At 37.1% G+C, this 12824-nt stretch overlaps 1 protein-coding gene across 1 annotated transcript; it reads right to left on the bottom strand.

Moving 5' to 3' along the window:
* Positions 1 to 2739: 2739 nt before the first annotated feature.
* LOC104096652 (aconitate hydratase, cytoplasmic) lies at positions 2740 to 12328 on the bottom strand. The gene is made up of 20 exons (XM_009603055.4): positions 11698 to 12328; positions 11133 to 11237; positions 10831 to 10991; positions 10645 to 10737; positions 10057 to 10242; positions 9657 to 9818; positions 8158 to 8302; positions 7925 to 8067; positions 7776 to 7832; positions 7546 to 7625; positions 7385 to 7460; positions 6825 to 7010; positions 6670 to 6737; positions 6449 to 6567; positions 6220 to 6341; positions 5221 to 5319; positions 4663 to 5142; positions 4413 to 4511; positions 4079 to 4321; positions 2740 to 3061 (listed from the first exon to the last, which is right to left on the bottom strand). Exons 1-20 carry the CDS (start codon positions 11996 to 11998, stop codon positions 2993 to 2995), a joined length of 2994 nt encoding a protein of 997 aa, XP_009601350.1. The 5' UTR covers positions 11999 to 12328; the 3' UTR covers positions 2740 to 2992.
* Positions 12329 to 12824: the final 496 nt, after the last annotated feature.

Raw genomic sequence — 12824 nt, 5'->3', positions numbered from 1 at the left:
AAAGCTTACGAAGGAGAGAGACGCCCTCAAACTCCTCATTGTGCAAAAAGAAGAGGAGATCATGAGTATTCGAGCCGAGCTGACAAGAGCTCATCAAGAACAGACCGAGCTCATTGAATCGGGTAATGTAAATTTTTGGGAGCTTGTTATGTGTTAACTTGATATTGGCAACTAACACTTTGATCCTGCAGGTTCAGCAGAAGGCCGAATTGGTTGAGCAGCTTCGTGAGGAGGCCAAGATGAAAGAGGCAGAGACTTTGAGGTGGAAGCAGAACATGGACTGTCTCGCCTAGGAGAAAGATGTGGCTCGGGCCAAGTTCTCCTCCTTCATACTTTGGAGTTGACGCTCAACTGAAGACAGTGGAATCCGAGGCCATTATCACCGTGTGTGGATGCGTTTTGTGAGTTTGACATATTTTAACCTGAAAGCAAAGATACTTGACAAGAACAAGGGTAAAATAGTGTGTTTTACCAGAATCAATACTGAACAATCACTATTATCCTTAGCCCCACGGTGGACGTCAAACTGTTTACCCTAAAAATTGAGTAACAATTAAACTTATATTGTGGTTTTAAGGATATGTGATTTAAACGAGTACCAATTGATAAACAACGAATTAAATAGATAAATTAGACAATAAAATAAATCAAACCGGTCTGCAAACAATGCCTCGACCTCGATTCGAGATAGTCTCGAGGTTAGTTAATAAGAACAGTAGAGGATGGAACAAACAGCGATGAACGGTAAGTAAAACAAAGAAAGTTGCGTATGTGTATATTTTTATGAGTGAATAATGATTGTCCTCCCAACAAGTGAATGGTATCCCTCTTTATATAATAGAGGAATCCTAAATAAGGTACAACTCTAATAACGGAAGTAGATCCCATGATTTGCACTAATAACCGCTTTGATTTGATCTATTTCGGGATTTTCGCCGTGATCTTCGACCGGTTACTGATATCTCGCCATTCCGTTATTACGCCTTACTCGAAGTCAGTCATGCTTGATCTCGATTGTTGATGGCCTCGATCTCAATGAACACTTCGATCTCCAGGCTTGATGTTCTATCTTCGAGCTCGAGCCCGATCTATTATGAGGTTACCCTTGAGGCAACTCCCCTGCCAATGAAATTGGGTATGCCCGATTTCGACCGTATACAATTATATATTCAATCATAAAATGAACCCTTTGTTATAAATTTTGAAGACAATTTTGTGAAGCCGAGTATCTGTAGCCGAGAGTTTTCCTTGTGCTTACTTGGGGGCTTACTATGGTTCTTGGAAAATCTACCATAGAGGGAATGATTGAAGCTGACAGATAAGAAATAACACAAGAAAAGAGACCATACTACTTTTCAGAAAGGCAGTTTACGAATTTATAGCAATTTTTGGAATGTTTACATGTTTTTTCTGTACAGATCGAAAAATCTTGCCAAGTACCTCTTGTTGAAAATATGTGGGTCAAGCTTCTAAAATGAAGCTAAATTTGAAAAGTATTTTTTTTTGAAGTACATTTCAAAAATGTAGGTGTTAGACTTATTTATTTGCCACTTATGAGCAATGATTACTATTTGGTCAAGCTTTTAAAAAGTGATTCTAATTGTATCTTTGTCAAAAATACTTTTCAAAAAGTACTTTTGGATTGAAATTATTTTTTTCTATTTCTCAAAATGCTTTTACTTCTGCTCAAAATTATTTTTTTTCATTCTAAAAACTTGCCAAACATCTTTAACTTTGAGAAGAAAAAAAAAACCTTATGACCAACAAAAAAAAAAAACCGTGTGTACAGATGTTTGAAATCCTAAAAGCAGAACAGATATTCGGAAATCCTCCCAAATCAACGAGGATTAACTAATTCACCCTTATTCAACTTAAGACTCTTAATTTTCTAGCGAATTGTATAGAGCTGTCCCTTCGGCGACATTTCAGCGGAAAAGATAAATTTGCAAATTGTAATAAAGTATATTACAGGTTTGTGCAAAGAGGAACTTATTTCCCTGTTAACTCCGGTTGGTATTAAACTGATCTCACCAAATTTTACATTATCGTAGTATATGCCCTCCTTGATCACAATCAGGGGAAAAAATAAAAGAAATTGAAACAGATTTCTCTATCACCATCTTCAACCCCCACTGCTTCCCCGGAAAACATTAAAAAGGAAGGAAAAAAGAAGCTCCAGCCTCATTAATTAATAATATAATTTGATTATATCTATCAACTCAAAGTAGGTCCTTATTAATTGAACTCTGAATTACAATGTGTTTTTCATCTCTGTAAAGAATTTTGAATATTGTGAGACCGAGAGCGCCGTTGTATCCTAGATTCCGCAAAAGCGTTCGAGACACAAACTTCTTTTAGAAATCACTATTTACTTTGTATTATTTTTAAGGAATGCATATAAACTTTTTAAGGGAATATTATATATAATACGTATAAAAAAAGATGAAATTGTTAAGTGGTACCAAATAACATCCCACAGATTACTTGGAGGCGGAGTGGCATGATCGTTTACCTTGTAAATAATCACTTGCTCTAATGTACAACTTGGGATTAACGATCTTATTCACAGACCCATTCAGATAAGCATTAAAGCAACAGCTACCATTAAAATTAAGTAAAGGAAATGTGAAAACCCAAAAATTTCAAAAAACTAAAGAACAGACCCCAAAAAATAAACAGAAAATTAAACCAACGAAAAGTACCTTTGACTCTCACCAAGAAGCCTCAATTAATCCTTGCTAAAACACAATCATAATATAAAAATTTTATTACCAAAAAATGGTATGTTGCTATCAGTTGGCAAAAGATTGCCATTTTCAGTGCTTCCCGAAGTAAATAAACAACACTTTGCCCGACAACAGGGACATAAAAAGTTTTAAAATCCTTTATTCCCTTCTCAAGATTCTCTATTGAGAAGCTCTCTCTTTCTGCTGTCATCTTCCCGCAATTAAGCAGCAGCTCGTGAAGGTGGCCAAATTATCAAAACGGTCCCTTATTGCTTAGTCAACTGACGAATGACATATGGCAGAATACCTCCATGGTTGAAATAAGCCAACTCCACCTGCACAAGATAGAAGAAGCTCTTAAAATATCAATTCTTACCAAAAACTAATGAATGGTGAAGAACAACTTATATAGGAGATCTCGCACTGTTGTGCCAGTTTATTCTACATCAAACAATGCATGCAGAACTATATGGAGATCATATCATATCATATTGCCTTATGTGATTTAAAAGTTTTATGATAGAGGGTAACAGAATCAGATCTTCCATTTCTTATTTGAGCATTCAAGCTACTATCGGCGAAAGTACCTTTTTGGGGGTGATGAAAGACATTCTTATTTTGTACTTCACCTATTTCATCGTTCACTAATTTCAAATGTATACATTGATTACTACAAAAAGATGCACCATGATTTACTGTTCATATAACGATAATCACTATTCCCTACTACTACACCCCCAATTCCAAACTAGTTGGATTAGCTATATGAATCCTCATTATCCAGGTAGCTCCATGTGACAAGTCACAATCCAGTAGATCATGATTTACTGTCCACATGGATTCTTAATTTTCAATACTCCTTTTAGTTAGGTATTCTAGATCTTGACATCCTATCTTACGACGACGCTTCAATCCCAAACTATTTAGGGTTGGCTATGAACCTTCTATATCCAATTTGGGCCTGTTGCCTTCCACGACTGTAACAAGTTGTTTTAACCCAAAAAAGAAAAGATATTGACATCCTTCGTCCAAGTTCAGTAAGAAGACCCAAATTTAAGTGTCCCAATTTCGCAAAGATGGCTTTAAGAGTAAATTTAATTCCTTATTATGCTTGCTCAGATTTCTAGATTTTGATAAGATGTTTGCTCATATTTCTTTTATTTTCCTTTTGTTCTTCGCCTTTCCTTCAGCACTCTAGGCAAAGACTTGTATAAAGGTAGAAGAAACTCAAACACCGTAAAAAAGGCAGCATCTTTATCATGCAACCCAATAGCCACAGCGACATCTTTCACACAAAGAAACGCCAGGATATAAGAACTGAAAACAAAAGAGACCGATAATGTGAGACGCACCTCGGTGTCGAACCGCACTGTGCAAGTGAAGGATTTTCCAGTTTCTGTTCGTACAGTAACATCTTGACCTGGGCGGATCTCACTAATATTTTCTGGAAGATCAATGGTATATCGCTCGTGACCTGTCAATCCAAGTGTATCTGCATCCTCCCCAGCCTTAAAACATAGAGGCACGATACCCATTCCTACCAAGTTGCTGCGGTGAATCCTCTCGAAGCTCTTAGCAATTACAGCTTTAACTCCCTGTTAAATTATTCTTTAGTTAGGAAATTATATGGCAAAAAAGAAAAAGACAGAATCAACCAAGTCAAGAAGCAATGCTCAAGAAACCCACCAATAACATTGGGCCCTTGGCAGCCCAATCTCGGGAGCTTCCACTTCCATATTCAGCTCCAGCCAAGATAACAGTGTCTTGCCCAGCAGATTTGTATTTCTAAGGACATCATGTGTTTAGGAAGCGTTAATATAAAACAGCAAAGATCTCAAGTAATTGTCTGCTGTAGCTAATAGGCATGCACAATGCAAACTGTATCTTTGACAAAAACAGGATTTCGAACATTAAAAAACAGAAAAAAGGATAGTACCATTGCAGCATCAAACACAGAGAGTTTTTCTCCTGTGGGAATGTGGACTGTCTTTGGACCAACTTCCCCATTCAACAGCTTGTTCACAAGGCGGATATTGGCAAAAGTACCCCTAGCCATAATTTCATCGTTACCACGACGGCTACCATATGAGTTGAAGTCCCTGCGATCGACACCACGCTCTATAAGGTACCTAGTGGCTGGGCTATCTTTATGAATGCTTCCAGCAGGTGAAATGTGATCCGTGGTAATACTATCACCAAAGTTCAGCAAGCAGTAGGCATCCTTCACTCCATGGGGCCCAGGAGGATCCATGGTCATACCCTTGAAATATGGTGGCTCATGAATGTATGTAGAATTAGGATCCCATGAGTACAGCTTTGCTGTTGGTACAGATAATTCATTCCACATGGTATTGCCCTTTGTAATTGCTTCATAAGTACTCTTGAACATGTCTGGCAATACACTTGATTGAACAACCTAACATGAAAGTTCCATGGTAAATTTACTCTGTTTATAATTGTTCATGGGTGCATAAGCACATAACTGAATACATACCTCAGCAATTTCTTCAGTTGATGGCCATATATCCCTGAAGTACACATCCTTACCATCCTTTCCCACCCCAATTGGATCTTTCTCAAAGTCGATATCAACCTGCAAAGCAAATCCATCACCGACATAAGTACACAGGATAATCAACAATCAATTTTGACCTAGTAAACAACCATGAATATTTTTCAGAATATCGGAGACCAAGACCAAGGTCAGAATGTGCAAGAAAATTCAATTGAGTGTCTAGTTATGGAATCCTGTTTTATGTTGTATTTGTGCTCCTGGGAGCAATGCAGCTTGCACCAGGCTGAGTCATGTCTGAACACATTCTAGTTAAGCCACCGATAAGCCTGCCTGAAGCAAGATGCACAAGACAGGAATGCTAACCATGACCTACCACTGAAAGCGCTCTCACTCAAAAAGGGAGCTTTAATGTCAGAAATCAAACACTAATCACTTTAAAGCTACATTTTTTTTGTCTTTTAGGCTTTAAAGTCCCTATCCTCATTTTAGAGTATGATTTGATGATTCAGCGGAAGCAATTGTCTCTAACCCTATGTTACATGAACCAGACAATGACTGCGTCACTGACACGGTGCTTATGAGTATCCCAAACAGCTTTATAATTTTTTGCTAAGTTAAAGTTTATTTTGATGAATCCGCACCAAAGTACCCAATCCGATGTCACACTCGTAAGACAAGATAAATGAAAGATCCAATTGACATAGCTATAAAAAGATAAATTTTTTAAAATTGCTTTGATATTCCTTAAAACTTGCTCAACATTCCCACCAACCAGTTCAGCACTCCACTGCCAAATCATCTATGACCGCAAGAAACCTAGTATGTTTCTACAGCCTTTCACTTACTATAAAGCATAATCCTTTTTTATAAACTTGAAGTATGTTCTTTCATCCTTTCACCTACTATAAAGAATAACATTGTGTTAAAAGGTAATTCTCCGGATTAATTAATTATACAACTCTAAGTGCATTTACTTACAGTGCCAGCAAGGGCATAGGCAACCACCAAAGGAGGTGAAGCAAGATAGTTTGCTCTTGTCAGGGCATGAACACGCCCCTCAAAGTTTCGATTTCCGGAGAGTACAGCAGCAGCAACAATGTCTGCATTATAACATTTTGAATTAGTCAAACAATATAGCGAACTGATCATGTCCTAGCCAGACTCCAGCCAGTGCAATCACAAAATAAAATCAATTGTATGGACTTACCATTCTCTGATATGGCAGAAGCAACAGATTCGTCCAAGTCCCCAGAATTACCGATACAAGTGGTGCATCCATAGCCAACAATGTTGAAACCTTGCTGATTTAGATACTTCTGTAGCCCACTGTTTCATGCAGAAAATAACATATTAGAATGCTTTCATATAACAATTGGCAGGGTTAGTAGAAAGTAGAAACTTTTTCTTTTAGAAAACTTCAATCAATACCTCTTGAGTAAATATTTTGTAACAACACCAGAGCCTGGAGCAAGGCTTGTTTTAACCCATGGTTTAACCTGGAAAATACATCAGGAACAAGGATTAAGAAGGCATGACTAAACCTTTGAAGAAAGAAAAATGCAAGTATATAGAGTAGCACTGACATGTAGACCCAGCTCAGAAGCCTTTTTGGCAACAAGAGCTGCTCCTAGCATAACACTGGGATTGGATGTATTTGTGCAACTTGTGATAGCAGCAATCACAACACTGCCATGTTTGAGCTCTGCAGGTTGCCCGTGGAAGTCAAACTTAGCTACTTTATCTTGCACTTCTTTTGGCACAGCAAATCCCTGCATCAAAGTAGAACCAGTTGCATTAGCGTTTCCAGAAATGAGAAGCTGGCCTTGGATACTTTATAGTCATAAATTTATGTTACAACCTGATCAACCAAGAGGAGACTAAATGGTACTCCCCCTGTCCCAATTTAAGTGGCATACTTTCCTTGTTAGTATGTTCCAAAAAGAATGACACATTTCTGTATTTAGAAATAATAACTTTAAAATTCTCATTTTATCCTTAATGAGACGATTTTAGCCACACAAATGTATATGGCTTGTTTTAGATCACAAGTTTCAAAAGTCTTTCTTTCTTCAACTACGTCCCCATCAAATAATGCCACATAAAATGGGACAGATGGAGAAATCAAAATGAATAGCTCGCTCACCTTGAATCCAACTTTGTTATCTAGGCAAGCATGCCAGTCAGACTTCATCTCTTTCAAAGGCACACGGTCATGAGGTCTACAAAGGAAAACAAACATGTTATATAGACCTTATAGTACATTTTGCATCTTAATATAGAATTTATGCAAGCTGGAGCACATACCTCTTTGGCCCTGACACACATGGTTCAACGTTCACAAGGTCTAGGTCCAAATAAGAAGAATACACTTTTTCTTGTTGAGGCTGAAATAAGGAGGGCAATAGTTTTTAAGAAATTGCAAGGAAAAATAACAAGTATGCAATAGATTAGATCATAACCTTCATTCATATGCCAACCAAGATTCTCATACCGAAACTAAAGTAAACGCAATTGAGGCAGCAAACAAAACTAACCTCATTATAGTCAACAAACATCTTATTTGCACGGAGATACGCCTCTATCATTGCAATCTAAATTTTTAGGTCGAGGGGTTAGCCACGTATAAAAATGAAATTTCACACTCAAATCTTCAATTAACACTAGCAAAAGTCTAAACACTTACTGTTTCATCACTTCTCCCAGTCAACTTAAGATATTGCAGGGTAACATGATCTACAGGGAAGAAACCCATTGTTGCACCATATTCAGGAGACATGTTTGCAATGGTGGCCCTGTCAGCCAAAGATAACCCTTCCATTCCATCACCTACATGAAAACAAAACAAACAGTCAAGTCCTTGTCTGGTGGAACTATTAAACACTGGTTGAACTATTTGCATAGGAAACTTAGATTTACCATAGAATTCAACAAACTTTCCGACAACACCATGCTTCCTGAGCATTTGAGTGACAGTCAGGACCAAGTCAGTGGCAGTTACACCATTCCGCAATTTCCCTGATAACTTGAACCCGACAACTCCAGGCAACACCATGCTCATTGGCTGTCAGTATACAGAAGAAGTTTAACAAAATTGCTATCCAAAGTGCAAATATCAGAATCAATATCAAAGTATTTGTCACAACTCACAACTTAAAGTGAAAATTACCTAGAAAGCTATTATTTTTCTACATATATATATAAAACAAACAGAAGAACAGGCAAGCAGCACACACACAGGAAACGCAATGTCATTTTCCGCTCAGATTAAGTGAACACAGTGCATACTAAAGCTATTATTTTTCTACATATATATAAAACAAACAGAAGAACAGGCAAGCAGCACACACACAGGAAACGCAATGTCATTTTCCGCTCAGATTAAGTGAACACAGTGCATACTATTCTAAGAGGAGGTAAAGTAACATCCTATTCTGGCTTGATCTGGTTTTTTGGAAGATAGCTATATGTACTAAATGCTGAATGGAAAAAATATAACCAAAACTCACTTCTTTTCTGGCAAAGTTAGAATCGCATCTCACCTTCCAACTTTTTCAAGAATAAATGATGAAATGCAGTCTTTCATTATTGTCAAATAGGGTATGGAGCCACGAAACTAGTTGATTGCATTAACTACATGAAGATTCATGAATAGCCTTTTCAATTGGATGAATTCATGAATCACCAAAACATGCTTTCAGGAATACATAGAATTTCGGGAAGAGCCCAACGAAATGGAATTAGATATGGTCAGTTGAAGCAATGAAAACCCATCTGTAAGGAAAGAAGTACTACAAGGTCAGATAAATGAGGCAAGGGAAAGTCCTAAGTAATCAACTATCATGCTCCTCTCTAATCTAGAGCATAAGTGTAAAAACAAAACTCTACTCCCTTGATTTGCATCAGCACGTTTATGTAGGGGAGAGTTCAAAATATGTAATGTTTAGCGTCTAATAAGGAGAAAAGATGTCCTGACATATTACTTCTTGTTTTATAATTGATAGGATAGTCAGAACAGCATTGCCAGTTAGTAATTGTAAGTCCCATGTTTTCCTTGGTATAGACTATTTGAATAAACTAAAAACACAATGTTGACATTTTTGTTTTGAGAATGAAAAGCGCAATGTTAACATATACTTTGAAACAAAGCGAGAATAACTTAGACACATCAAATCTTAAAACTCTTGCAACTTTATATGCTGATTGATGTTATGAACTTCCACATGTGCCAGTCACCAAGTTAATGGATATTCTCCACTAGAAAAGATTTGGCAAAGTGCAGACATTAACACAGTCACAAGGGCAATGTGGGACACCTTAGCATAAAGCCATAGCTGTCTAATCTTTGCAACAACACACGAATAAACCAGGATTCAGCAAGAGATAGAAGGATTATTACACCACTCATAGTTGCATACCTGGCCAAGCATTGCAGCTTCAGCTTCAATACCTCCGACGCCCCAGCCAGCAACTCCTAGCCCATCAATCATGGTTGTGTGGGAATCTGTTCCGACCACGCTGTCTGGGTAGAGAAACCCATCCCTATTAAAGACAACCCTTCCAAGATATTCAAGATTGACCTAAAATTATGGAGCCAAAAACTATTATCAGCTTTGCAAGTGTGTTGTTTCAGAGGATAAATAAGGAAAGCAAAGCCAGGAATCTCACTGCATTTATGCTAAAGACAGAAGATAAGTAAGAAAATAAAACGTTAAAAATTCAGGATTCAAGAAATAGCTAGATCCCAGCACAACTATGACACATTCAACAAATCCAGCAGCACAACCAGCTTTGACATTCAATTTTCATGACCAATACCTGATGCACAATACCAGACCCAGGTGGAACAACAAGCATGTTGTGGAAAGCATTAGATCCCCACTTAAGAAAGGCAAATCTCTCCTTGTTCCTTTGGAATTCAAGCTCCATATTAGCCTGGACTGCATTTTCTGACCTTGCCACGTCAACTTGAACGGAGTGATCAATAACTAGGTCAACAGGAACCTGAAATAATATTCGAGAGAGAATTACCGAAGTGGAGAAAGATTCATTCATGAGAGGTATATGAAAAGAACTATAACCAAGGAATTGAAGCATAAAATTGTCAGTGATGAATAAGCCAATATATTGTGACACTACACTAATAGCATAATGCAATTCAATGTTCATGAACGAGATTAATATAAGCAACTCACTAGATGAAAGTCATTTGACTTATCAAAAGTATTATAAACGCAAACTGACAGTTTTCCTCTACCTTTTGTCAAACTGCAGTAGTATTGACAACGACTGCCATACAGAAAATTTGTGTGCTTTATTCATCAAGTGACTATACTGCATTCTATTCACAATTTCACATAGTTAAAGAAACTTTGCCATAATGCACTAACTAGAAACAGCACATACCAATGGATTGATCTTGTCAGAATCACTGCCGAGGTTGTTCATGGCATCACGCATGCAAGCAAGGTCCACCACAGCGGGTACACCAGTAAAATCCTGTCAAACAAGAAAATTGTTCGGGTGAAAACCGCCTGTCATCTCACACTGCATTCTTTTTTTTAATGTTCAAGACATGCAAAAGACTAGTACCTGAAGCAGCACACGGGCAGGCTTGAAGGGTATCTCCACAAGCTTAGGTGCAGAATTTTCCCAGTCGATAATCTTTTCAACATCTTCCTTTTTCACTTGAAAGTTGTCACAATTACGAATTGCTGATTCGAGAAGAATCCTAATAGAGTATGGCAGCTTCTCTGTTATATACAAATCAACAGAGCAAGAAAAAGTCAATAATCAAACTGATAAGAAAGATACAGATCAAATTTCAATATAAGAAAATAATCAGGTCTGCTAAAAAATAAAAATAGAAAGTATAAGAAGGTCTTAAAGTTTACCAATCCTGGGATCGTTGAGAGCAGGTAGGCTATAGAACTTTCCGAATTCACCACCTCCAGGCTTTGGAAGAGCAGTGAGGATTTCCTTAAATGGGTTCTTTTCAGCTGAATCCATCATCAACACAAAAAAGAATCAGATTCTTCTTGCTTTTCTACTGAGAATTGATTCGCATTCACTTACAGCAGCTCTTAGTAGCACTACTATGCAAAAATAAATAGTATTTTATGTTTTTTTAATGAAAATACCTAACCACAAACACAAATGATAAAAATGAAATATCTTAAGTCAACTTCTTAAGTCTTCCCACTCATCGGCCCTACCACCCACGTTCCACTAACCTTTGTCACAATGTGTAGTATTATTTATTACTACTAAAAATAGGATTAAAGTGTTGTGCACTAACGATGTAAAATATATTAATTCTATTTAATAACTTGTTATAATATGTTAAATTATAATTTTACATGTCAATATATATAACTTAAAAGCATATTCTTTCGATTTACTTTTTCAGATTGACAAAATTACCCAGAAAACAAATCAAGGATTAAAAGACAAAAGTACCCATGGTAGAGAGCTTTTTGTGGAAGCTGTTGAAAGCAGGGGCGGCGGTCCTGATCTGAGCAGTAAGACTGATCGGAGACTTCCAATCAACACCGTGGCTCCACCGCGGCACCGAACACCTCACAGACCGGAGCGTGGAGGAGAAACGCTGCTGCTGATTACAGATAGAAGAAGACGAAGGCGCGTGAGTAGCAGCAGAAGAGGAAGCTACTGGTCTAGAAACGGAAGAAGATGAAGAGGCTCTTCTCAAGAGTGAAGAAGCGGCAGAAGAAGAGTATTTGCGAGCGGTATTACTATACATGACTCTCTCTTTATGTCTTTATATATATAACTAAATTTTCAGATCACAACATTCAAACAATTATGATGTGTATTTCCTAGGGTTGTGTGCCGAATTTCTAGAAGAAAAAAACAAAACAGAGATGAAGATGAAGATGAAGATGATAGTGACGAAGAAAACAACAGAGAAAGAGAAGAAGATATGGGGGATGGATTTATGAATTGAGAATTGGGGAATGATTGAGAGAGAGAAGAGGAGATTATTCAAATGCTAAGCAATGCCTAAGCTGCGGCACAACACATGGAGCTAAAAAAGCTGGGCTGGTTCGCGTTATGGTATTTTATTTTTTTCGTTTTTATAAGGAGAAGAGAATGGCAATAAAATGAATATTGATTAGGTCAAAATTATCTATTTATTCGCTACTTTGTTTTTATGTTAAAATTTTATTGGAAGATTCCTTTGCCCTTTGAAAATGTCAATTTGTCTACGCCTCTTCTTCTTTTTTTATATTTCTCTTTATGCTATTATTCTTTACTCTTTTTAGCTGGATTACTTTCTATTAGGGATAACAAAAGGAAAATATTATCTTACCTTTAACTTAATAATGTGAGTATATAATCTTTCGGACACGAAATTCACAATCAATAAGAGTTCATAAAACAAAGGGAAGCTTCACTTTTTTGTCACATTCAGTTGACTTTCGGATTTAATTTATGAGGAAGAGAAGATATAGTTTTGACTTCTATTAAAGATCCAAAGAAAATAGGAGAATTGGGCATTCACAAGAGAAAGAGAGTATTCACTATCCAAATCACAATTTTCTTTTACGTCCAGAAAATAAATGGGC

This window comes from Nicotiana tomentosiformis, chromosome 7, assembly GCF_000390325.3.
Source record: "Nicotiana tomentosiformis chromosome 7, ASM39032v3, whole genome shotgun sequence".
Taxonomy (NCBI): domain Eukaryota; kingdom Viridiplantae; phylum Streptophyta; class Magnoliopsida; order Solanales; family Solanaceae; genus Nicotiana; species Nicotiana tomentosiformis.
The sequence above is the reverse complement of the archived record's forward strand: the minus strand, read 5'-3'. Positions and strand labels throughout refer to the sequence as shown.

Excerpts from the sequence above, each read along its gene's own strand:
- LOC104096652 (XM_009603055.4), bottom strand. The coding sequence starts at position 11,998 with ATGTATAGTAATACCGCTCGCAAATACTCTTCTTCTGCCGCTTCTTCA. Across the intron at positions 8,303-9,656 it reads AAGCTGCAATGCTTGGCCAG|CCAATGAGCATGGTGTTGCC; the intron begins GTATGCAACTAT and ends GTATACTGACAG. Across the intron at positions 3,062-4,078 it reads CAGTGCGGTTCGACACCGAG|GTGGAGTTGGCTTATTTCAA; the intron begins GTGCGTCTCACA and ends TATCTTGTGCAG.